The sequence below is a fragment of the Passer domesticus genome, chromosome 12 (genome assembly GCF_036417665.1).
Source record: "Passer domesticus isolate bPasDom1 chromosome 12, bPasDom1.hap1, whole genome shotgun sequence".
NCBI classification, from domain to species: Eukaryota; Metazoa; Chordata; class Aves; order Passeriformes; family Passeridae; genus Passer; species Passer domesticus.
Genome location: NC_087485.1, coordinates 1,995,209 through 2,021,474, shown reverse-complemented (window position 1 = coordinate 2,021,474; position 26,266 = coordinate 1,995,209). Strand labels below are relative to the sequence as shown.

General features: G+C 52.5%; 1 protein-coding gene across 2 annotated transcripts in view; it reads right to left on the bottom strand.

Moving 5' to 3' along the window:
• The window catches only part of SLC7A5 (solute carrier family 7 member 5), a 32,433-nt gene that overhangs the window by 1,731 nt on the left and 4,436 nt on the right, over window positions 1–26,266 (bottom strand). The window contains exons 2-11 of one of the 2 annotated variants that reach the window (XM_064386280.1): window positions 18,994–19,119; window positions 11,758–11,863; window positions 11,255–11,299; window positions 9,705–9,828; window positions 8,491–8,594; window positions 7,796–7,892; window positions 7,202–7,351; window positions 6,222–6,399; window positions 390–4,980; window positions 78–332 (exon numbers count right to left, since the gene is read on the bottom strand). In XM_064386280.1, the coding sequence (XP_064242350.1) occupies window positions 4,925–4,980; window positions 6,222–6,399; window positions 7,202–7,351; window positions 7,796–7,892; window positions 8,491–8,594; window positions 9,705–9,828; window positions 11,255–11,299; window positions 11,758–11,863; window positions 18,994–19,119 (986 nt within the window). In that variant the 3' untranslated portion in view covers window positions 78–332; window positions 390–4,924. Of the gene's footprint in view, window positions 1–77; window positions 4,981–6,221; window positions 6,400–7,201; window positions 7,352–7,795; window positions 7,893–8,490; window positions 8,595–9,704; window positions 9,829–11,254; window positions 11,300–11,757; window positions 11,864–18,993; window positions 19,120–26,266 lie in introns of both variants that reach the window. The other variant, XM_064386279.1, reaches the window with a different exon arrangement.

Sequence of the window (26,266 nt, the reverse complement as noted above, 5' to 3'; positions counted from 1 at the left end):
GGAAGAGCAGATTCCCAGCTCTGCAGGGATGATGAGCAGATTCCCAGCTCTGCAGGGATGATGAGCAGATTCCCAGCCTGCAGGGATGGAGGAGCAGATTCCCATCCCTGCAGGATGAGCAGATTCCCAGCCTGCAGGGATGAGGAGCAGATTCCCAGCCCTGCAGGGATGAGGAGCAGATTCCCAGCCCTGCAGGGATGAGGAGCAGATTCCCAGCCCTGCAGGGATGAGGAGCAGATTCCCACCCTGCAGGGATGAGGGGCAGATTCCCATCCCTGCAGGGATGAGGAGCAGATTCCCATCCCTGCAGGGATGAGGAGCAGATTCCCAGCCTGCAGGGATGAGGAGCAGATTCCCAGCCCTGCAGGGATGAGGAGCAGATTCCCAGCCCTGCAGGATGAGCAGATTCCCAGCCTGCAGGGATGAGGAGCAGATTCCCAGCCCTGCAGGATCTCCCTCCTTGGCAGCCAGGCGTGGCTGGCTGTGCCTCATCCCTGGGATTCAATCCCTGGCGTCACAGCCAGAGCTCGGCACCAGCCCTGCCCTGGGGCTGTCCTTTCCCAAGCTCCAGGAGCTGCTTTCTTCCAGCCCTTTCCCAATTTCATGTCATGAGGTTGCAGAGTGGATGGAGGAAGAGCTGGCAGCCCACAGCAGCTGTCCTTACACCCCATGTTGTGGAAGGACAATGTTTGGCAGTTTCCTCAAGGATTTTTGTAATTTGATTTTCTGTTAGAACCCGAGAGCGCCATGCCCTCGGTTGAAGGCACAGGTACCTGCCCAGACTGGTGGAAACATTCCCTGGGATTCCCTGCAGCCACACCAGGGCTCTGCCTCTGGGAATATCTCTGGGAAGTCACAGCTCCAAGGAACAGCCCCTGGAGGAGCCCAACTTATTCCCCTGCCTGAGCCACCCACTGGGAGAGGACTTGGACAACAACAAAGCCACTTCCCAGGAGTTCCAACCCAGCTGAAGGGCCTTTAAAGTTTGTTCAACTGTGCCAGAGTCCCTTTGAACTCCGAGGGGCCGTTCCAAACAAAAGCCTGTTTACCAGAACACGGTGTCTGAGAGGGAAACCACTGCCAATTCTGCAGGAAGTTTAAAATAAAATAAAATCATTACAAGCCCATCACGATGACATAAATCCCCCTGGTTCTTGCAGGGCTGGTTCCCCTCCCAGTTGGAGGAAGGGCTCATTTAGAAAGAGGAACCCAACGGGAATGAAGTGCCTGGCCAGCAGCTCCTGCTCTGTTTAGCAATCCCTGCAGGATGCAATTCTGTGAACACCCAAACAGCTGCCAGCCTGGGAGCCTGAGCTCAGAAACAACTGCAGAGGAGCAGGAATTGAAGCTGGGGTCAGTTCAGGAGCACAGGACCATGGCACAGCCATGGCAATGTGACCTTCAAGGTCTTTTCCAACCTCAATTCCATGGACAGAGCAGCTCCAGCTGGACTTGCAGGGAGCTGTCAAAGGAACAGATTCCTGTGGGACCTCCTGCAGGTCACTGTGCTCGCAGGGTCCTTGTGGGGAGGGTTCACCTCCCTCCCTGTCTGACCACAGGCTCCCAAGAGCACGACAGAGAAACAACAGGAAAAATCCCAGCTCCAGTGCTGGGAAGGATGGGAAACTGGGAACTGTCGCTCCTCTGCCCTCCCTGACACATCTCACTCCATGTTTGAGGAAAACAAGCAGCAAGGAGCTCTTTCCCAGGGGTGAATTCTCCCTTTTCCATACCCAAACCCATCAGAACAGCACAAGATGGGGGCAGATGTTGCTGATCCAAAGGAAAAGCTACCACACCAGACAGCAGAGGCTGTCATTTCCATGACTGCAGAAACTACTTTTCTTTCTAAAATGAAATTCAGTTTTACCCCTTCCCTCATTATCTACCAAACCTCCAGGAAAATCCAACCCAAGCTCTTCCAGCCGTGCCACCAAGCTCTGGTGGAGGGCAGCTATGGGGGTCAATGACTCCAGGGTGAAAGAAATCAGATTTTGGAAGATCAGCTTTGAGATGTGAGCTGTGGCTGACCAAATTCAGCCTTTTTGTGGCTCTCTGCTGGTACCTGGTTCAGTTTCTTCCTAAACCTCTATTGCCAAGGAGATGCTGATGAGATGCCCACAAAGGTGGGATCAGAGCCTCAGGTTAGTACAAGAGAAAATCCTCAAGAGCAAGTGAGAAATCATGGAAACCCACAAAAAGCAAAGCAAGCCAGTTAAGGATTTAATTAAAATCCATTGATTGCTTAAAAAATACTTTTTAGTGTGACAGCTCCTCTTTCAAAGCAGCGTGAAAGGGTCACCAGGAGGACATTGGGATGGTCATCACCTGATGGACAATGTGTCCAAGGCAGCCTTTGGGAGGTCTGGCCCCAGTCCTGAGCTCTCTGTGGAGAGCTGACTCCTTGGTGCCAGCTGACTTTGGATTGAGGTACTGAGATTCCAATGCCTTTGCTTTGCATCCCAAGGAATTCTGCTGGTGGGTTTTGGCACTGAGAGCCCCATGCTGAACCCAGGCCCTGCAGGAGCTGCCCTGAGACCTCACAGCCAACAAAAACTGCAGCTTGAGTGGCTGCAGGACAGACTGAGGTCCCCTCTCCATGGAGCAGGTCCAGCAGGAGCTGTGATCAGCTCAAAACCATCTCAGCCTTCAGCTGGAAGAAGCCAAAACTCGAGTTCAGGTTTTGTGATTCATGACCTTATTTATGGCAAAGCCCCTCCACTGGCATTGGATCTGAGATGCTCCAACTCATTGCACTGGCCAAAAACCTTGGGGTCTGCCCTCTGGATATTCCCAAAGCAGCTGCAAATCCTCATGGATTAACTCAGCTCCCAGAAAGCTGCATTGGGAATCTCCACAGTGCCATTGGGAATCTCCACACTGTCACTGGGAATCTCCTCGCTGTCACTGGGAATGTCCACTGTCACTGAGCTGGATTGGGAATCTCCACACTGTCACTGAGCTGATTTGGGAATCTCCACTCCAGCTGCCATGGAATAAAGAGCTGATTGTCTCCCCTTTTCCTGCCTCGGAGCAGGACACGGGGCTGGCAAAGTGGGAGTGTGGAGCTGCACCTGGACACGGCCACACAGCTGGGCAGGAGCTGCCCCTGCCCCACCACACCTGCAGTGCTGCAGAACTTCCCAGGACAAAGCCTGAGGAGTACCATGGTGTCCTTAATGCCCCTTCACCCCAAAGAACTCTGCTCCAAGGGGAACCCACGGGAAGCGACAGCTCCCGGAGCACCCCGGCTTCCCAACGGCCAAGATTAAAAAAAATGGGAAATAGTTCACCAAGCCACCTGCACAAAGCACAAGCACAAAGATCTGCAACAGAGACAGCAAAGCAGCTCCAGTGGGGAAAGGTTAGAATTCCAGGTGAGAATGAATTCCAGAATTCCAGGTGATGTCAGAGCACAGAGGCACAACGAGCAAATGGTTCAGGAACTGCAGCTTTCCAAAAGGTGACACTTTGGACCAAAGAAAGCAACGTGTCCCTAAGGGGACAGTGCTGACTACTCAGGAACTACAGGAATTCTGGGGGTGCTCAGGGATGGGATGGCACCACCCACAGCAGCAAACCAGGATTTCACATGCAGATCATGGATTGTGCTCAGGGATTGCTCCTGGAACGGGAGGGTGGTGCTGGGATCTCAGCAAGCCAGACCTGATGCACGAAGGAGGATCAGCCCCAGGCCCTGCTCCTTAGAGCAGAGCTCACTTTCCTTGCTCACAGGTGAGCAGGCCCTGGCACAGGTGCCCAGAGCAGCTGGGGCTGCCCCTGGATCCCTGGCAGTGCCCAAGGCCAGGCTGGACAGGGCTGGGAGCAGCCTGGGACAGTGGAAGGTGTCCCTGCCATTCAGGGGTGGCACTGGGTGGGCTGTAAGGTCCCTTCCCACCCAACCATTCCATGATCTCCAGCAGCCCGAGGAGGCTCCAGCCAGCCAGAGCATCTGCCCTTCTCCACAGCCCAGAGCCAGTTGGTCCCATCTCCATGGCACATTCCAGAGGAAACACAGCAGGACAAAGGGAACAGCGCCAGGCAGTGCACGGAGAGACCCCAGGGAATGTGCCAGGGCAATCCCCACCCTTTATTTCTCTCTGCTGATGGTTATGGGGCAAACATGGCTCCCTGAGCAGGGCCATGAGGAGAGAGAGCACAGAGCTGCTCATCCCATGCTGGATGAAAGCCTGGCACAGAAAAGCATGGAATGAGCAAGCCAAGGACTTGGCCTCAGCTGACTGCAGCTCCTGGGTTTCCCAGCAGGAATTCCCCCCTCAGTGCTCATTCCCAGGGACGGGCACTGTGGGGAAGAGCATCCTGGAGGACTGGCTCAGCAGCAGGGAGCTGGCTTAGATCTGAGAGTGGTGATCCAAATCCAAAGGGTGGCGGGGCCCCGAGTGAGGAGCACAGTGACACTCAGATGAGGCCCCCCCACGTCCAGTGTCCAGCAGCACATGGGGGTGTGGGTTTGGGGGAGTGAGACAACATCAGCCAACCTCTGCTTCCCACCCCCACCTGGGCCAGGTAAGGCAGCTCAGAACCCCCCCAGGAATCCATGGCAGCTCCAGCTCCCCCCAGGCACTCTGAACACTCAGAGCAGGCTCCAGCAGATCCCAGAGCCAAAGCAAAGGAGCCCCCAGAGCCTGGCACGGCCCTCACACACACACAGAGGGCACTGGCAGCACCCCCCTGGAAGTGCCCTTTGGAATTCCTCCTCCTGGCTCGTACCAAGGACTTCTGGCTGCTCTGCAGGGCTGGGAGGGGCTGGAGGGGCTGCAGGAGCTGAGCAGAGCCTCGGGGCAGTGGTGGCAGCAGGAGGCAGCTCCGGTGCCGGGGACTGGGGAGTGAGGGGTGGGATCCTTGTGTCATCTCAGAACAACGTTGTGCGTTTCCTCGAGCTCAGAGTCCCTGCTGTTCCTGCCTAGGATTCCTGAGGAACCACTTCCATCAGCTTCTGGCACAGCACGGTGGTGGAGACTGCAGAGAAAGCAAAGGAAAGGTCAGGGATCACCCCCAGCAGAAACCTGGGTCCACGAGGGAAGGGCTGAGCCCTCTGCCTCCCCACCCTGACCCCTCTGCTCCCTGCTGCTCCACCCTGGCTGGAGATCACAAACCTTTCCTGCATGGCAAAACTAATCCTAAGCACAACCAAGTGAGGCTCAGATCAGTTAGAGGTGATCAGATTATCTGCAATGTATCAATAAATCCTTCTAAAGTTCCTGTGTTTCTCACTGGACATCTGCAAAATTATCACTGTCTGTTCCCAGAATATTTTCAATATTCTCCTTACAATCCTCTGATGGAGGAAAACAATGATTGTGGTAATTTACCACCCAGGCATTGCAAAAATGGCTTTTCCAGGAACTGAGCCTAATACCCAGGAGAAAAAAAAAGTGAGTGTGGGACAGAGGGACAGAGAGAGACAGGGGAAAAGAAGAATAACAAGTGCTGAGTGCTGCTGAAAGCTTTTCTCTTCCTCGTGAAACACCCAGCTAAGGCTGGGCACTTCTCCTTGCCTGCTTTTCTAGGTCAGCCCTTTGCAGCAGAGCAGGGAGGCAGCTGCTGAGCTCAGTTACTTGGGCAGCAGGGACTGACTTTCTGGGCTCAGTTGTTGAGGTTCTGTGTGCCAAGCACAGCCTCTGCATCCCTCCAAACACACCCTGGCCTTGTGGCAGCTGGTGGAAAGCCTTGGAGCAGATATCTTAAAAATAAACCTGAGAGAAAGCATCCAGGGGAGCTTCCCTTCCCTCTGCTCTGCTGCCACAGGGGGATGCCAAGGAAAGCTTAGCCTGGATCCCAAATGTCAGCACTGCCTAAGCCATGGGTTGGGACTAATTGTGGATTTTCAGCTGTCAAACTGAGGCCAGCTGTGCTCAATCCTTCCTACACCACTGGAAGGGACTCTTTGCTGAGCACAAGTTGGCCCTGAGCTCTTCCAGGAGCAGGGAATTTTGTTCTGCTGCTAACAACCTCTTTGGCAGGATTAAACCTCCCCCAAAAACCATGGTATTGGCCCCAGACTTTGCCATTACTGCATTCTGGATGCTTGGCACACATGGCAATCATCAGGATAAACTTGTTCCCATGAAAGAAGAATGGAGCAGGGCCAGGATGCTGGAAGCTCCTCCAGAGGAGGAGAACCTGCACTGCCAGCTACAGCACAGCACTGGGAAACTTTTTGGGAGCCAAAGCTGCTCCTCCTCCCTGGAGATACTCACAGATGCCTTGCAGAACCCACTTGGGCTTGTTTTGCCACCAGACCCCGAAGAAGTAAATGGGGATCCCACTGAGGATGATGGCAAAGCCGATCCCGCACTCCTTGGGCGTCATCCAGAAGGAAACGGCGATGAGGAACAGGCAGGCCAGGATGAAGAAGATGGGCAGGCAGATGTTCACCTGAGCAGGGAGCAAGGGACAGCTGAGGGAGGCTTTCCAGGAGTTTATCCAGCCTGGGAGGGACAGAATTATTGCTCCCCCATGGCCAAGAGGCTTTCTCAGCACCCTTTTGGATCTCAGTTCCATAATTCCACATCCAAATCATCAGCACCACAGCCAGCAGAGGCTCAGCACAAGCTGGGGCTGTTTCCCAGGGGACTCCAAGCAGGGCACCCACCAGAGCAGCCCAGCTTTGAGAAGAAAACCCCAAAACCTAAGGGAAGAGCCAGCAAAGATTCCCTTTGGGAAGGCACCAGTCCAGGCCTGTGGGTTTGTTTCCCTGTGGGTGCTGCTGCCTGGCACGGACCTGAGTGTGCCATGGGATGAGGGAAAAACAGCTTTTGGGGGAGAGGCACCAGGGGCTGACAGGATCTTGGCCTCCCCCCAGATGGGACACGGGGCTGCCAAGCTGGCCAAGGACACCAGGGACAGAGCTCGGCTGCTTTAGCAGAAAACTATTTTAGGGGAATTCCACGGGGGTACAGAGTGTTACACTGAGAGCCACAGCCTGGGATCTGTCCTGGCACTCATGGAGAGTAATCCCACCCTGTCCCTGGCACCCAGAGCTCCCTCACTGTGCTGTCCCCAAGGCAGCTCTTTGTGCTGCTGCATGGATTCAGCAGCAGGGACACCTCCTTTAGCTACAACACAACACTGCCCTGCAATCCCAGCTCCTTTTCCATGCAGGACCAGCAGCTGAGCCTCCCCTGGGCTGGGAAGGGAGCTGGGGAGGGGTCCCCTGGCAGTGCCACCCCGTTCTCACCTTGATGGGCCTCTCCAGCTCTGGCTTCTTGTAGCGCAGCCACATCATCCCGATGATGGCCAGGGCCACACACAGCCAGTTGAAGAAGCTGAAGAAGTTGATGACTGAGAAGATGTTGTTGGAGAAGGCATAGAGCAGGGTCATGACACACTGAATCCAGGGAAAAGGCCATTAGGAAAGGCAGCAGACAAAACCATCTGTGTTACAACACTAAATGGGGGTATTTAGGGGAAATACCTGCCAGGAAAGGGATCACATTGACTATTTTTTACTTATTTAAGCTATTTTCAATTGGTGTCTGGAACCATTTGATAGGATCATGGAATGGTTTGGGTTGGAAGGACATCAAAGCTTAAAGGACCTCTAGTTCCAACCTCCTGCCATGGGCAAGGACACCTTCCCCTATCCCAGGTTCCTCCAAGTCCTGTCCAGCCTGGCCTTGGACACTTCCAGGGATGGGAAGAATTCAAGACAGAAGGGGACAATGAGGACACGATGGGAAGGGTCCATCTCCGGTGGGCACAGGCAGGAATGGCTGTGGCTCCATTCCAGGGGGATGCCAGCCCTGCTCCATCCCCCAGCCCCGGGGCTCACCGTGAACACGAGGGACGGGACCGGGGTGAGCAGCCGGGGGTGGATCATGGACAGGATGGAAGGCAGGTGCCCCTCTCGGGATCCCACGAAGAACAGCCTGGGAGGGGACACAGAGAGGGGACACAGCCCAGTCACAGCCCTGCAGGGCTCCGTGCTCAGCACAGAACAAGTGCGGCCAGCCCCAGCTCAGCCCTGAGGCAGGACTGGAACAGCAGGACTGGAACAGCTCACCAGGGAGGCTGGACATGGCCAAGGAAGGCAGGAAGGATGGATTTCTGCCCTGCTCTCCAGGGACAGCAATTAAGTGACTCCTCAGGCAACCCAGGGATGTGTCAGAGCCGGAACCATCTCAGTCCTGCCCCTGCCCAGCCTTTCACCCCTTCCCGAGGGATTCTCAGCCCTGAAGTTTCCCAACTTTCTGCTTCTCATGAAAGGCACTTTCTCAGCAGCCCCGAGCTCTCAGCCTGTGTCTGGTTCTGTTTATTGACCTCACCAGGACTTTGCCTGAGGAACAGAAGATTGACACCACTGAAAGGTTGCCTTTAATCTGGTTTTAAGTCTGACTTTGTCTTCCTGCCTCCAGGCCCTCCAGACTTTGTGTCTGCCCACAGCCACTCTCCGGAGGAGAACTCCAAAGGGTGAGGAACTGAGCACAGCTTGTAAACAAAACCCACAGGATTGAGCAAGGAACCTACCGGGAAGAAGTGAAAAGAGATCCATTGACAGACCCAAAGCACGAGAGCCCAACAAAGACAGGGATGATCCAGGACATGACACCGAGGTGGTAGTTCCCAAAATCCTAAATGGGAGACAACAAGAGACATTTCACACTCACAATGTCCCAGAAAACTCAGAGCTGCCTACAAAGAGTATTTGGAGAAATCTCAACAAATGCCACAGCTCAGTGCTGAAGCTGTGACAGTTTCCCATATTCCCACACACTGCTCCCCCTTCCTGAAAAAGCAGATTGTGGAATTGCTAAAACACATCAGCAGCCAGCCTGTCCCTCAGGGCCAGGACACGACATTTATCCACCAGCTATCGGAAAGTTCAAGACCAAACGGAAACTGGGAGCAAACTCAGACAGCAGCTCCTGCCAAGTGCTGAGTCAGGAGCTGGGACCCAGCCCTGGGGACACGCAGGGACCTGGCCCTGCAGCTTTTTGTCGCAGGCTGAGCCTGTGCTGCTCCACTGCAGCAATACAGGATTGATTTGCAGCCCCTGCTGTTCCAGGCCAGGCTGCACAGGGCTTGGAGAGCCTGGGACAGTGGAAGGTGTCCCTGCCCATGGCAGGGGGTGGCATGGGATGAGCTTTCACGTCACTTCCCACCCAAACCATTCCAGGATTCCCTGCAGCACACGCTGTGGCAGGGCCTCAGTCCCAACCCAAAAGATGGAGCAGTGTCACCTGAGGGGCTCAGCTCATGCTGGGCTGGGAGATTCCCCCTGAAACCCTGAACAACCCTGGTTAGGCTCAGCCTGCAAGGTCTGCTCCCTTCTGAAGCCATCAGGGTTCCTGACCACACTGGCATTTTAACTAATAGAAGTATTATTTTTCTCTCTTAATTAAAACAAGGAAGACACAGAGAGAGAACAATCCAGTTCAGTGTTGACTGAGTGACCTTTCCTCACAAATATCAAGCTCTGGTAACTGATGGGCAGTCACAAGGCCAGCAGCAACCTTCCCTAGCTCAGGATGAAGAGCAGCACTGAGTGCCACCCTCACTGCTGCCCAGGATAATCCCCTCAGGATCACGCTGTTCTTCCCTGCTCTTTATCTCCTGCTCAACATCAGGGATTCTGCAAGCAGCCCTGAGCAGCCTGGAACAAAGCAGGAGATGTGTGCCGTGATTCCAAGGCTGATTTCACCTGCCCTGGGATGAGTCAGGCTGGAGCAGCGGGGTCTTACCACAGCCACGGCCTCGGACGTCAGCATCTGCTCGGTGCTCAGCGTGGTGAAGTAAGCCAAGTTGGTCAGCACATACACCAGCGTGACAACAGGCAGGGAGATGATGATAGCCAGGGGCAGGTTTCTAGGAAAAAAAAACATCCATTGTCCTGGAGCAGCTCGCAGGAGGGAGCTGCTGATCCCAGGGATTGCCAGCCACCTAAGCCACTCTGTTCTCTGTTGGTGTGCAGCGTCCCAGGCACACACTGCTCCCATGGGACAGGGGATATCCACAAGGAAACAGGCTGCCCAAGGAGTGGGGGACTCCCCATCCCTAAAAAACACGTGGATGTGGCACAGTTGGGTACTTGAGGCCATGGTTAGTGGTGAACGTGGTGCTGGTTCACAGCCTTAAAGGCTTTTTCCAGCCTCAAGGACTGCGTGGCCCCTGAACAGCCTGGAGAGGCAGATGGAGAGGCAAGGATGATGGCAGAAGGGATTTTTTGCATGGAGAGGCCCTGGCTGCCTGGGCAAGCAAAAATTCAAGATCACTTTTAATTAAAAATACCCAGTGGCACCAGCACGGGGATTCTCTCTGGGCAAAGGAGCTCCCTTGTGCTGGGGGGATTCCTGGGGAAGATGGGAATCTCAGGGATGCACTGGGCAGTGTTAGGCTCTACTTAAACTCAGCTGTCTGGACTGAGGGAACTCAAAGAAAAGGAGTTCAGGCACAGCCTAAGTAGGTCTGTGAACAGCCTGTGTTGGTACAAACTTGCCTTTCCCAACAGTTTAATTTCATTTGTGAAGGGAAAGTGCAAAAGGAAACCCTGCTTGGTGCCACTCTAATTGCTCCAGCAGAGCTCCAAGCTGCAGGAGCACAGTCAAATACCACAACTGCATCCAGCAGACATGAAAATAATTGCAAAATGCAGCCCCCCTTTTGCTGTTTCTCTGGGAAGGGGCGGATCCAGCCCCGTGCTTCCCAGCAGGACCAAAGCACCCCCAGGGTCAGCCAGGATGGGCTCTTGCACAAGTGCCCCCGAGGCTCAGCTCCCGGCAGCTCCCAGGCACCTTCCCAGGATCCCAGAAAGGATTTCTCAGCACTGTCCTGCTCTGCTGAGGGCCCCAAATAACCCCGAGAGGCACGGGCAGAGCAGGAAGCAGCTCTTGCTCAACAGGATGGGAAGAGCACGGGACAAACACATGGAGAGCAGCACAAACACATGGACAGCAGCACAAATGCCCAGTGGGAGTTGAAGCAAGGCAGCAATAAAGCCCTGAGTGCTCTTTCCTGGCCCATAACTCACAGAGGTGTCAGGCCAAGGAAGCAGAGGTTTCTCCCAGCACTGATAACACGGCACAAGAGAGCAGGGAAAACAACAGCCCTGCCCCTGCAGGGATTATTGTTCCCTTTCCCTGATTCCAGGGAGGTGGAAGGTCATTAACTCATCTTGTTTTCTCTTTTTCCAGATGAAGGCCTTGGCTTCCTCCTCTGTTAAACACACAAGGAAGGGGCTTCCCCAAAACAGCAGCTTTTCCCCCAGGGAAGTCATGCCAGGACTCACACCTACCTGTAGGGATTTATCATCTCTTCTGTCACAAAATTCAAGTAATTCCTGTAATTTCAAAAGGACAGGGGTTAATTCTGGTTAAATGAACCCCTCCAGTTTAACTCATCTGCACGGGGATTCCAGGAGTGGCACAGGCACTGATCCTGTGGGAAAACTTGGGATGGCTGGTGTCCAAGGCCAGGGATGTTGGGAAGGAATTCTTCCTGACACAGGGTGCCCAGAGCAGCGGTGGCTGTCCCTGGATCCCTGAAGTGTCCATGCCAGGCTGGACAGGGCTTGGAGCAGCCTGGGATGGTGGGAAGTGTTCCTGCCCATTGGATGATCCTGAAGGTCCCTCCCAACCCAAACCATTGCATGATGAGGATGGTTACAAGTGGCCTCTTTTCACAGCAAATTGAGAGCAGGTGCTCAGAGGACTGACAAAGGAGCCCTGCAGGAGCTTCGGTTTGGGACTGGAGCTGGAATGGAGCTCGGTGTGGAAGGAAGAGGGGGCTGTGCCTTACCATCCTCCATAGGCAAAGAGGCCGCTGTAGAGGGCCAGCACGATGTTCCCAACGCCCACCTTGGTGCCCTCGAAGGATTTCTCAGGGGTCAGGTTTTCCACATCACCTGCAGGACACAAACCCTGCTCAGTGCCACCCCAAAGGCCTCCAGAGAAACCTGGAGGCAAGAGCTGCTCTTAGGGTGGAATTATTTTAATTATCAGCCTGCTGCTTTTTGGGTTATGCTGAGCACGGGCTCATTTTCCCTCCAGTTTTCCAGGGATCAGTCCAGCTGGGTTCAACCCCACATGACGACCCCAAAAACTCATCTCAAGCAAGGACTGACTCCTCCAGACTTTCTCACGCTGCGACGTGCTGTCACCAAGGTGATGTCCCAGGGACATCTTGGGGACCTTCCTGCTGGAAGATGCTTTGCAAACAGAGATTGTCACATTGTCCTCTCAACTCCAGGCTGCTGGCCTTCGATAAAGCCCCAGGATTTCCTGCACTTCCACCAGCCACCCAAACCCCCAGAAACCCAGGATTTCCTCCAGTCCCACCAGCCACCTGATAAAGCAGAGGCCTGTGGCAATCCCTTTGATTGAGGGAAGTCAGGTTCTGGGGGTTTGGATATCAGAAGTCACCTTCTTTAGGGCCTGATGATCAAAAGTTCCTGTTGTGGATCTGCTTTTGAAAGAAAAGGCCAGAAATAGAAGATTTGATTGTGCCTCTGGTCCCAGCTCTCCCTGAGCAGCCCCAGGTTTATTTATTTTGCTTTCAAATGCTCTGCAGTTGTTTTGTTCCCTGTCTTTGATGGAGGGGCTGGCTGTGGGACAGGGATGGCCACGCTCCCACAGGGAGTGCAGGGAACGTGGTGGGATCCAGAGGGGCACCTCTGCACCCAGGGGGAGCCCATGTGATTCCTCTTAGGGCACAGAGCTCTCCTAATCACCCCAGCAACTGCATCACAAGGCAGTCAGCAGGGCCTGCAGCTTAACCCTTCATCCCTCGGCACCCAGGAGGTGCTGCTGGGAAGGCTCAGGGATGCTCCAACAAAGCTCAGGTGTGCAAGGCTCCTCCTGCCCAGATCCCAATCCCAACTGCTCTCTGCTGGAGGCACCTCTTCCCCAGCAGCTCCTTGCATCACAAAGGTCTTCCCTGCATCTCCCTTGGGATGTGCTGGATGTATTTGATCCTCCTCAGCAAAATGCACCAATCGGTTTTAAAAACAAATCTGAGTGCAAGAGGAGAGCCAGGAAATGCAGAGACTGATAAAAGGCTGAGTTTAACCTCAATTCCTGCCTTGCAGGTTCTGCACAGAATCCCAATTTAGCCCAGGTGAATCAAAGGGCTGAGCAGGAGGGTGGAATGTGATCCCCTGCATCCCTTGGGCTCAGCTTTCCCCACTTCATTTTCTGCCCTTTCTGAATAATTACCAGTCTGATTCTTTCCAGACCTTTTGTTATGGGAATAAGAGACACATTTTGTTCACAGTGCCTGCAATTAGCTACTGCAACAGCACATGGATGGACTGGGAGAGCAGGAGGCTCTCCAGCATTTCAAACAGCCCTCGGGATATCTCTTCCCAAAGTCTTGAGGCTCCATGTTCCCACCTTGATCCATGGACCATCACCTTCACCACCCAGAAGGATGCTCCCATCTGGGAGCAGCATTCCATTTCTTTCTTCCAAAATCCTCCTTTTCTGTCAAAGGCAAAACCCTCTCAGGCCAAATGCTCCTTCTCCTGAGGCAGCCAACACCTCACTGCCCTTCCCACCTCACCTTTGGAGAGCTGGAGCTCCCCAGAACCTCCCAGTAGTTGTTAAATTTCCCATTTCTGTGCCCCAAGGTCAAATGGATTTAGCAACATGTCAGGACACAATTAAATAACCAGAGGAGTGCCTGTATCTCACCATCCACAGCATAAAAGAATTCTTCCTTGTATCTAATCTAAACCTGCCAGTTCAAAACCTCATGCCCTGAACAAGCCCTGCTAAAAAATCCCGGAGTTATTTCGGGTTGGACCTTTGATCCAACCCCACCTTGTGAAGCCGGGGTGTGCAGGGGGAGGATGGAGGGTGCTGGCACTCCATCCTTCAAGCCTCGACAATTCCAGCCCCAGGCTTTTGGATCTGGCTGAAATTAAGAGTTACAAATGTGCAGGTGAGGCTGCCAAGCACGGCCTTGGGGCATCCCCAGCTCATCCCGGCCTCCAGGCACTGCCCTGCCCACGCCCGGCACCCCGGAGAGCCCGAGCCTGGTTTGAACCGGCTGTTCCACCGCACTCTGCTCTACAATTAACCAAATTAAGGTAACGAGCTGTGACACAAAGCCCATTTGCGGCTCCTCCGGCTGCCAAGAGTGCGGTAATTGCGCCGGGTCAGCCGGGGCCCCGCTGCTGAGGGCTGAGGGAGGGCCCGGCTGAGGGCTGCGTGTCTGTGCCGGGCCCCAGCTTCACAAATGTTCATTTGCTCCCCAGTCATGTCTAGTCTGGTTTTAATAGCACAGCAATCTTCTCCTGCACAAAGCACTGCAGGATAATTAAATATTTTCAACTTGCCCCAACAGCGAGGAGAGGGAACACGGCCATGGGGAGAGGGGGCTCTCAGCACGGGGTGTCTGTACCCAGAGCCCCAAAAGAGGAGGAAAAACAGGGGCAATTCAGGGAACCGAGTCAGGAAAAGAAGCGTTAGACACCTGATTAATCTGATTAATCTGCAGCAGGAGGCTGCTGTGATTTACAGGGGCACGGTGTGGCAGCTCTCCCTGCTTTCCTTGTCCCATCCCTGCTGCCAGGGGAGGATGAGGAAGGAGCGTCCCTGCAAAGCTCCCTGCTGGAGAAGCATGGCAGGTGGTGGCATTTGGGATGCCAGGGGACAGCAGCAGCAGGGAGGACTGTCCCTGCCATCCTCCTGTGCCCTCAGGATGTTCCCTGCCCATTTGGAGGATCCCTGGTGGGAGCCAGGCTGGGCTGCGTGGGGACATCCCCCAGGAGCCCTGGCTGACCATGGAAATCCTGGACTGCTTTGGGTTGAAGGCACCTCCAAGTTCCTCCCATCCCATCCCTGCCATGGCAGGGACACCTTCCACTGTCCCAGGCTGCTCCAAACCCCATCCAGCCTGGCCCTGGGCACTGCCAGGGATCCAGGGGCAGCCACAGCTTCCCTGGATACCCCTGCCCAGGCTCTGCCCCAGGGCACAACCCCAGCCAGCTCTGCCACCCCCATATTGCTTGTAAAAAGCTCTTTGAAGGTAATATTGTGGCTGAAAAAATCCTGAACACTGCTGGGAGGGTTCTGAAAGTACCAGAAGGATGATTCAGACCTTCAGTGAGCAGAGCTTGGCTCTTAAAATGCCATTTTTAGTACTCCAGGTGCAAGGAAATGTCTGGCACTGTGGGGTTGAGACATCTGGGTGCTGCTTTCACTTATCAAATCCCTTTTGCTACAAAACAGCCCTTTGGCCTCTGTATGTTTCCCTGGGGATTATTTTAGTAGTTTCCAGTCCACATTTTTTCCCTGCCTTTTTGGGAGGGGCGAAGAATTCCATGATTGAGAGAGAAGGAAAATTGAGTCTCTCTTCCTTTCCTCCCAGGCTTGGAGCATCATAGGACAGGGGAAGGTGTCCCTGCCCATGGCAGGGGTGGGACTGGAGGAGCTTTGAGGTCCCTTCCCACCCAAATTATTCCATCATTCTACAAACAAACAAACAAAACAAAACAAAACAAAACACCACACAAAAAACCCCAATAACAATAAAAAAAACCTTAACGAAAAAACAAACAAAAACCTAAAAACAACAACCAAAAAAAAAGCCCAAATTAAACCCAAATCTCCTGCCCAGCCTAAGTTCTGCTCTGGAGTTAAACCTGCCTGTTCTGTCCTTAATTAACCCCGAGCTGCTCTGGCAGATGCAGCTCTGCATCCCTGACAGCCCAAGGAAGGGAGGCAGGGAGAAAAATGCTGCTGCCACCAAACAGCTCCTGGAGGCACCACACACCAGGAATTTTACAGCCAGGATAAAGAAAAGGGACAATAAATAAAGGGACAATAAATCCAATAAAAGCAATAAAATCAGTGTTAAATTCTATTTCTCTAAGTCCCAAAGGCCCAGTTCCAGGTTTTTAAGCAGAGCTGCTGGTGAGAGATCACAGCAAGGGCTGGAGCTGCATCCCTGCTCCAGCTGCCTGAGGGCACAGAAACATTCCAGAAACCCCGGGGCATCATCCACAGGAATAAACAGATGTCAAACATGTCTGTGATTTGTTTATTTCCAGTTTTTTGACACCAAAACCTTCCCTGAACTTCCTCACCTGTAAAAAGCACAAGGGTGTCCTTAAGAAATACCCAGATTTTTTTACCATTTCACACCTTAGTCAGTTTTAAGGGAAATTTTAAGGTGTGGGTATGGAGAAGATAGAACCACAGACCTCTGTGTCACATCCAGGGCAAAAATACCCCTCAAACCTGCTGTCCAAACCTTCTCCATGATCCAAGCCCAGGTATCCCACTCCCCAGCTGAGGAATGTGGCCAAAAAATACCCAGCTGGACAGTAAGCAAATTGAGAGAGTTGGTAAATTAAGAACCAAAGAACCAAAATAAATCTTGTTGTCATAATACTGGAGAGAAAAAACTCTGACCCTCTCTATGTTTTAAGTTATTTCTATTATTTAAGTAAGTAATTTCTATATGTAAGTTATTTAAATAAGTTACTTATTATTGATTTAAGTTTAATTAATTTATTTCTATTATTTGCAGGCTATAATCTGGGGGCCATAGAGAAGATTTTACAAACCAATACCCAAATCCAGGACTTTTCAAGCCACACATCTCCAGCCCCAAAAAGGCTTTTAAAAGTTTCATTCTTGGATTAATAAAATAATTTCATCCCAAGCACTGAGTCAACCTCCAAGCACTTGAAAGGCTGAGTAGGAAACCAACTTGCAGCCTGCTCCTTTGGAAAGGGCAGGGAAGGAGTGATGGGAAGCAGCTGCTAACAGGGAAATGTTCTTTTGTGGGGCAAAATTGCCACAGAGTCCTTTGTCCTTGAGAGATCCCTACTCTTCTGCAAACCAGGAAAAGAGCCAAGCAGAGGATAAAAAGAGAAAAAGCCAAAGGCTGAAGGTGGGAGGTTAAGGCAGAGGGATTTCTCTGAAATCACAGAAATTTCCACATTTGAGCAAAAAATGTGGTGTTGCTCCTCTGGTCTGTTTATGGATACTGGGAACACAAAGCAGCAGTGGGACAGGAACCAGTAAAACCAGTTCATTGTCCAGAACCTCCCAGGAATACACAAGCCCATCCCCCTGAAAACCAGCTGGGTGCAGATCTCACCCCAAAAGTGCTGCCAGCTTGGATGGGGTCACCCAGCTGCTGGTGGGAAGAGTCCTCCTTGTCCAAAAAAAACAACACTGGAATGGGCACAGGGTGTGGAAATGTGGGACAAAGCTGGAGGACAGGGCAGTGCTCTCCCATTGTCACTGAAATAGGAATTTTTGTGCTTTGAATTTAAAAAAAATGAAGAAAAGAGACAATTTCTTGCTGTATCCCTGCTAAAAGCACAGAGTGACCTGGAATGATTGAAAGGAAAATGGAGCAAGGTGCAAACTGCAGGTGGGAGCTGAGGAAGGGACAGGAAAGGAGCTTGCACATTCTTAAGGATTTAGCAGAGAGCCTGGAACTTCCCTAAGGAGATTAATAAAATCCATGCTGGAGCCCAGGCAGAATCCCAGCTGTGGAATTGTGGACAAGCAGGAATGGGCACTTGGGACAAAGTGGGAAGCAGGATCTGCTGTGGATCCCAAGGATCCCACTCTGACCCAGCCAGGTTTGCTCAGACAGGGAGAAAAGTCTTTGCTGACAGGCATCACTGTCCAGGAATTGCTCTGGATCTCCCTGCCAGGTGGATCAGCAGGAAAATAAATCACATGGAATTCTCTGCCCTGCAAGGTCTGCACAGCCACAACCACCTGGAACTTCAAAGGAAATAAAACAACTCCTGGGACACAGCAGGGGAAGGGGGGTTTTATTGTAACAGGGCAGAAATCCCTTCTGGGTTACAGAGAAGTCAAGGGAAACCTCATGGATTTCCACCTGAGGAAGCAGGGCAGAAAGTGGCTCAGCCTCCCCAAAAAGGCCAAAAGAACAGCACATTCTGAAGATGCAAATTAAGATTCTATCTGCAAACAAAGCCCAGTTGTAAAGATCTTCATGGTAAAATGTTAACCAACTAAAAGAGATTTATCATGATTTATCCTTTTCCTCCTGGGAGGGAATCAAAAGGTCCAGCAGAGCAGGCTGGGGAGCTGGGCAGAGGGAGGAGGTGTGTTTTGTGATAAGCCTCAAACAATGTCCCTGTTGAGTGTCTGCACTGAGCTGGAAGAAAATAAAACCTCTGACAAAGCAAGAAATTCTGCAAAGACAGCACTGGCTCCCAGAGCTGAGACAGGAATTAGAGACCCACGAGCACACACAGACACACCCTGTGCAGGGACAGGAGCCCCTGGAGATTTTATCCCCTTTCAGCAAACAAGGACAGGACTGTTCCCCAAGAAACATTTATTCCCACAAAACTTGCACAAAAAAGCCACACTTTGGTTTAACTGTGAGTTAATCAGGTTTGGAACAAACTCAGATGGGTTTGGAACAAACCATCTCCCTGCTCTGAGAGGATTTTATGGGTGCATGAAGCAAACCAGCAGAACCACCAGAAAATCTGCTTTGTCCTCCCTTTTTTATCTCCGTTTCCAGGTGCCAGTGCCAGCTGAGAGCTCCAATCTCTGTTCCTCGTGGGCTCTGTGTCCCTGGGTGACCCAGAGCTGGCCTGAGCCACTGCACACCTGGAACAGGATGAAGGGAAATGTGCAGGGGGAGTCTCTGGAAGGATTAAGATGACTGGGCATGGTTTGCACATGCAGATAATTCTCTGTGAGTAAAATGTTACAAAGAGATTTCCCAGTGCAGCAGCACCAACATTTTCAATCCCAAAGGGAGAAGCCACAGTCTCTGTGTAAGTGGGAAAGACTTTAAGTGGTTTCAGGAGCATGAAATCAAGCCTGGCAGTGATATAAAATATAAAACCCCACAAATAAAATACAAAACCCCAACCTTTGGTAAAGCTGGGAACATCCCCAAAGCACCTGAGAGAACAAGGAGGTTTGTAAAGCTCTGGAACACCTGGGGTTGGACTCCTGGGCTTTGGCCCTCATCCTGCTTTACCTGCACAGCCCCAGAAGGAGGAAAAGGAGCAGAACTCACCCTTTGCCAGCTGCACGAAGCCCAGGATGATGATGAGAGCCAGCGCCAGCAGCTTGGCCGCAGCGAAGGCGTCCTGCACACGGGTGGCAGCTTTGACACTGTAGCAGTTCACAGCTGTCAGCAGCACTGAGGGGACACACAGGGACAAGGTCAGCACCCAGGGAGACACAGCAAATGCGCCAAAAATCACAGGGAATCTTTAGGTGGGATACATGGAAGGAACTCCAACCTGTGAGGGTGGGGAGGCCCTGGGTGCCCAGAGCAGCTGTGGCTGCCCCTGGATCCCTTGGGCCAGCTTGGATGGGACCTGGAGCACCCTGGGACAGTGTCCCTGCCATGGCAGGGGGTGGAATGAGATGTTCTCCAAGGTCCTTCCAACCCAAACCATTCAGTGATTCCCTTTTGCTAAAACAACCAACCAGAGCCTCGTCCCAGAAGAGGAAGTCACTGAGAGCTCTGCAGCCTCACACTTCTCAATTGCACTAAGTGATCTGAATAATGCCTGTGGTCCTTGGGACATGGAATGGCACTGCTCCATGCTCCAGAAGTGGCAATGCCACTTTTTCCATTGGAAAACACTCCTGAGGACTTGTAAATAAAGGACTGACTGCAGCCCCCAGCTCCCAAGTGCCTGTCCCATCAGCCAAACTTAGAGCTGCAGGTATTGGAAACCCCTCAGGGATGTCAGGCTGAGCCTCCAGGACTGATCTGTGGTGATTTTATAACAGCAGCACCCCAAAGGCTCTGAGGCCACAGCACCAGGGCCCTGCCCTGCCCCTGGGCCAGAAACAAAAACCTGCAGGGCACTGGGGCAGGTGGGAAGGGGAGCTGGGGAAAAACCCATCCCTGCTCGGGGCAGTGCCAGGGCTCCCTAGGGAGCCAGGAAAGGCTCTCCCAGCATGGCACTGCCCCCCAGCAGTATTTGCTTGCTGAGAAGCTCCTGCTGCCCACAAGTTGCCCTGTGGTTAATGCAACTACTGGGGATTAATTCCTGGTATTTTTTTTGCCACATTTCCCCCCAGCTCCTCTGTATCCCACTCCTGGCAGTGTGACATTCCTGCCAGGCACAGCACAGCCTGAACTAGGCTGTGATTAAAGCCTCTGCTCCTGCTTGAGCTTCACCTGCTGCAGAGCAAATAATGGCAAAGCTCTGCTGCCCTCACAAATCATTGACTATTTTGGTGCCCTGCTCCCTCCCCAGAGCCTGCTGCTTGTTATGGACACAGGCAATGTCACACTGAGGGTGACAGTGCCCACGTGCTGGCTGCCCTCCCTCCAGCCCAGTGACCCCTTGCTGTCCCCCTGGCTGTCCCCTGGCCAGCCCCAGCCTGAGCACTCACCAGCAGCTCAGGGAGGAGCAGATCCCAAACCTCCTCCTGGAGCTGGAGGCTTTGCCCTGCAGGATCCTTTCCCAGCTCCCTCTGCCCCCGTGCAAAAGCTTTCCCAGAGCCTGCAGCTCCTTTTCACAGGAGCTCTTGATCAGTGCCAAGCTGCTCCCCAAAACATCCCAGTGCCTCTCCTGAGGTTTGAGCTGGAGCTGTGTGCCCACTTTAGAGCCCGGAGCTGATCCCAGAGTGGGTGGGGCTGGAAGGGTCTCACAGATCCAGTGACACCTTCTCACACCTTCCACTGTCCCAGGCTGCTCCAAGCTGGCCTTGGGCACTGCCACAGATCCAGGGCAGCCTGTGCCAGTGTCCCAGGATCCAACAGCTTCCAGGATCATTGGTTCCTTGCCCCACCCTCCCATCTCCAGGATCTGCTGCCATTCCAACACAGGAGCACCTCAAGTGTGGAGGAGTGAGAGCTGCGTGTGTCAGGAAGGAAAGCACATGATCCAACCCATCCCACAGGGGTGACAGCCAGCAGCAAACAGGGACTGGAGAGGGATTTGCTACCGTGCCCTTGGAGCCCCTCTGGGCGCGTGGCTGAAATGACCCTGAGCTGTTTCTGGGGAAGCAGAGCCGTGCTGGGGTCACAGGACAGCACGAGCTGGGCTCTGGCCAGGAGCAGGGGTGAGTGACTGTGGTGACAGTGTGCCACACCACTGTCCCTGCGCCAGGCCCCTCCAGGAGATATGGGACAGGGACAGGCCTGGAGGGCTCCCAGCCTGGAGCAGCCCTGTCCTGTGGGGTCACAGCTCTGTCCCCACAGAGGGACACTGGGACATGTCTGCCTCTGGGGACAGGGACACGGTCAGACAGCAGCAAGGAGGAAACACAGCTTAACCAAGTGACCTTAGAGTGCTACAGGGGACAAGGAAAGACAGGGACTGTCTCCCAGCAGAACTCCCAACTCAGCCAGTGAAAGCACCTCCAGTGAATCCTCAGGGCAGCGAGCTCTGGAGCAGGATTCCCTTGGACCAGCGATTATGCTAAAAATAAATCTGCCCTTGTTTACGGAGGGATATTTGGAGGATGAGCTCACCCATGTAGAACCACGCTGCTGCTGTCCTGGTGAGGACAGCCCTGAGAGGTGTGACAGTGACGTTCCCTGCCCCATTTAGACACTGTGTCTGTGACAATAACTGCTTCACCCCCACTTCAACACTCATTTTTAGGGGCTGCTTTCCCTGCTCTGGTTCTGTACAGAGGCCCCTGGAGGGTGGTGTTGAAAATAAAAGGCAAAAGTTTCCTATGTGGTCCAAGTGTCTGTGTTCAGCCCCAAAGCCCCATCAGTGCCAGATAAACAGACTCCCTAAAAATGGGAAAACGCTTTGGGATCAGAGAGTAAACAGGTGGAAGTTTCTGCCATGGTCATCAGTCACATTTCCTCTGCTTTGCTCTTCCCACTTCACAATAATATTTGTCTTTCCTAAAGGAGTACAGTGGAGTTACTCCACTGAATCCCCCAGTCTCGCCCATCAGGAAGAATCCTACAGACAACAAACAGGATGAAAGCTTTTCCATAAAACTCCAGGACAAATTCCAGTGGCTGCTGAGCTTCTCAGGAGGCTGGGATTTCTTAGGGCAGCAAGTCTGCTTTGATCCCAGATTCTGCCCTGGCAGGCAGGGGCCGTGGGATCCTCCTGGCAGCGCTCCCTCACCTCGGCTGAATCACTCCAGGAAAAACACAGCAAAGCTGCACAGCTCCACCACAAATCAGGGCACTGACACAGAGAGCAGGCTGTGCTGCCCTAATTCCTGCAGTGTTTTCCTAAGGCTCCAGCCCCTGTCAGCCAGCAGCCAGGCAGAGCTTTGGAGTGACCCACCAGGGCTGAGCTCGGGAATCGTTCGAGGAACGAGGATTTCAGCGTGACCCGACGTGCCACGGCCTGGCTGAGCCAGCAGCCCCTCTCCAAAGCTTCACATAATGGGGATAATAAATGTTAGAAAGCTGAAGGGATGGCAGATGGACAGGGGGTGAGTTTTCAAAGAATCCCAGACTGGTTTAGGTTGGAAGGAATATTAAACCTCCTCTTTTTCCAATCCCATGGGCAGGGACACCTTCCACTGTCCCAGGCTGCTCCAAGTCCATTCCAGCCTTGGACACTTCCAGGATCCAGGGGCAGCCACAGCTGCTCTGGGCACCTGTGCCTCTCCAATCTCACAATAACAAAAGTTTCCCCTACACCTAATCTAGCTGGGGTTATTAATTACTCATGACTCTGGCAGGACAGATCGTGGTTTTTGCTCTCCAGGTGCTGTTCATCCCTTCACCCCCCAGGGACTGCTCCAGCCCAGCCTCATTCCAAGGCAACTCAAACCACAGAGGGAAATCCGAGTTTCTAAATACACCAACAGGTCTGGCTTCAATATCTCCTCTGTCCTGCAGTCCCTGCTGGATTCAGGCATCTCACTGAACCTGCTCCACTGGCACTCACCTGCACAGGCAGGGAATTCCCCATTCCTGATAGGAACAAGGACAAACTGATTAATGTGACACCAGACCCAGGACTTTACCCACAACTCCCATTTTATGGTGTATCCCTTTGAAGCTGCCTCCCAAGCTCTTTCCCAGACACAACTCCTAGAGGACAACAGGAAAAACTGCAGACAGACAGATGGATCGGTCCCACCTGGAACACATCCACGGAACAACAGCTCCTGTGTGTCCAGGGAGAGGCAGGATGGGAGAGCTGAGCAGACAGTGGGAATGGAGCTGGACACAGCTGAACCTGGGCTGCCACTTCTGATGCAACAGCCCTGGCAGCACTCCTGTCCCACAGGCACAGCTGCAGCTTTCCCAGGATAAGGGAGATGGACAAAGATCCAATTCCACAGGGAACTGCCTGGGGTGACAGGAGCTTGCTCAGCCCAAGACCCTCCTCAGCAGCTCTGCAGGTGAAATCTCTGGAGTGAGCACAGGAATGAATTCCCAAGGTACTGGCACAGCTGCCTGTGGGGTCACACACACTTGCACAATATCCCTTTTGTCCCTAATTTCACCTCCTGGGCCAGACCTATGGTGCTGGCAGTGTGATTCCATGTACACCTCTGAACATGGATAAATGTGTGGAAGTAGCTGCCTTTAAGGGACTAAACTCATTAACTTGCTCTTAATTCCCATGGGATTCCTGTCTGTGGTATCACAGGACCCACTGATAACACAGAGCAGGTTGGGAAGTTATGGAAATAAAGGGAAATTGAAGGGAAAATGAAGAGAAATCCCCTCCATCAGCTTCCCTGCCAGGAAACAAGGACTGTGAACTGTTCTATCATTCACGACTCTGCCTGTAACTCACATTTCCAAAATGCCTGGCCCTTGCCACTGTAAGATGATGCTCCCATTTACCATCTGCCACTGGGTGATGTTGATTTTCCCTCACAATTACTCTCAGAACTTTCCTTTCCCCACCCCACAGCAAAGGCTGCTCCCTTCCTCCACATGAAGTGCAGGTGACAGTTAATCCACACAGGACAAAGGAAAAATTAAGTTATACTGACCAGAGTGGATTAAACCCATGGGAAAATCAATTCATCAAGGCAAAAACACCTCAGCAATTTTGTATTCCAGCAGCTGGGATGTTACAGTGTCTCCCAAAAATCTGTGGCGACTGTTTCCAACTGCACATTCCAACATGGGACAGGCAAGGTCACAGGCAGAAAATGCTTCAGGGTATTTCAACTTGGCAGGTATTGACTGGAGACTTTTGTACCCTGCAAGGTGGGGAAGGGAAAAAGCAGAGGGAAAAATCTTTGCAGATATTTCTGCAAGGACAAATCCCTGGAGAAACTTAACACCCAGGGCAGTCAGTCCTGGAAAGGGAAAGGCCTGGGGGCACATGAGGCTGTTGGAAAGCTCCTGGCCCCAGAGCAAATGTGTCTCTATTAAAATCTACTTAGAATAATCAACATCCCTGGCAATGCTTCCCAGTTCTCTTTTATTCCTCTTCCCAAAACAGCAATCAGGGAATGGGTGCATCCAAAGGAGAAGGCAAATTTGCCCCACCAAGGAGTCTCCAAACCCACACTGAGGCCAGGAGCTCTGGATGTCCCAACAAACAACCCAGGCACCCTGAACAGGCCAACACCCCTATCCCACAATAACAGTAGGACACTGACACAGGAAAACTCCAAAGAATTCCTCAGTGTTGGGAGAGGTGGCTGCTATCTAGAGGCAGGAGTTGCTATTTTGGCTCCTTAGGATGAGGGCTGTGATTTACTGCCAAGGTTTCCAGAGGACATGACACAGCAATTCCACCAACAGGACCCTTTACCTCAGGAAGACAAACAAAATACAGGGAGAAAAGATATGGAAAAGCTCTTTCTCCCTATTTCTCCCACTCCCAGCACATTAACCATCCCAAACTAGCTCCATGCTCACTTCACAGAAGCATCTTCCCAACAGGGAGCAGCACCTGCTGCTATCTTATGTGCACGGAATTCAGCTCTGTATCCTGGCTGGAAAACCTGGATTTTCCATCCCTTGGACTGGACGTGTGGCCACATCTGACCCTGGGACTATGGAACTCTTGGAATACTCAAAACAAGTGATGCTGCTTTAAATGAGGCTGACCCTGGAGGGGTTTTCCACAAAAGCCTTCCCAATTTGTTCATGCCAGAGGAGAAAGACTCAGAAGGATCTCAGTGATAACATAAATCATTCAGACACAGAAACATTTAATGGGATAATTGTTGTGAGAGCCAGGAGAGGGGTGCTGGAATTGCAGTGGCTGCTCCCTGTGTGTTTCAAGAGCCCTCCAAGCTCTCATTGATTTCTGGAGAGTCCTGCGAGTGTCAGAGCCTGTTTTCATTACTGCTGCTCTAATTAAACTCAGATTAAAAAAGCAACCTCAGCCTTGCAGCCTCTGCCATCCAGCAGGGATTCCACAGACCCCTTCCTTCTACTCTACTCCAACAAGGGCAATTTGCTGATGGAGCTTTAGTCCCTTAATCCACCTTTCTGGAGGAGGAAGAATAAATCTTCAAAGCTTCACAGCCAGCTTGTCCTGGCTGATTAATTAAAAGCAGCAATGCTGCAGAATGAACCCACCTCAGGCAGACAGGCCCTGGAAGTGTTTTGTGTTTGCTTTTCACCAGTTAATATCTGATGAGGTGAAAATCCACACACCTGTAAAAGAGCTGAGCCTGGCAGCAAAACCTTGGTGTCAAATAAAGACACTCCTGCTTCCCCCAGGATCTGTGAGCTCTGGGTGGAATGCTGGCACTGGATATTCCCTCCTGGACAAGCTGGCAGCCACCCTTGCTTGGATTCCTCCTCTCAGGAGTGTCAGGCTCTTCCACAGGACAAGGGCTCTCAGACCTGCCTGCTGCTCATCCTTCCACTCTCTGGCTGCTCAAAACAGAAGAGACAAAGGAGGAGTTCAGCAGCATTCCCTGCAATTCCAGCCCTGCAGGAGGAGTGCCCAACAGCAGAGCTCAGAAGCAGTGAAGGAAGTTTAGATAAATTTTGAGGAAGATTAAAATTCCCTGGCTTTGATATTGCTGTGCTAGGGTTATTAGTGCCAGATTTGCATATCTAATTAACAAGCGAGACACAGATTCAGAAGCAAACTGAATCTGACAGTGAGGAGCAAGAACAAAATGAAAACAACAGAATATCCTGAGCTGGAAAGGATCCACAAGGATTAATTACCGAGTCCAATCCCAGTTTTCCACTGTGGAGCACATTTCCTTGTCAGGAAATCAGGGAATTCTGGAAGCTGTGTGTGGCTCTCAGGGTGTGAGGATGTGTGGGATGAACAGCTCAGGCACTTGTGGAACACCAAGATCCAGCTCAGGGCTGGCAGCAGCTTCATTCCTGTCTCCCTGATGCACTGGGAATGGATTTACTGCACCCCAACCCAGACCTGGGAAGGTGCCTCTGAGCAAGC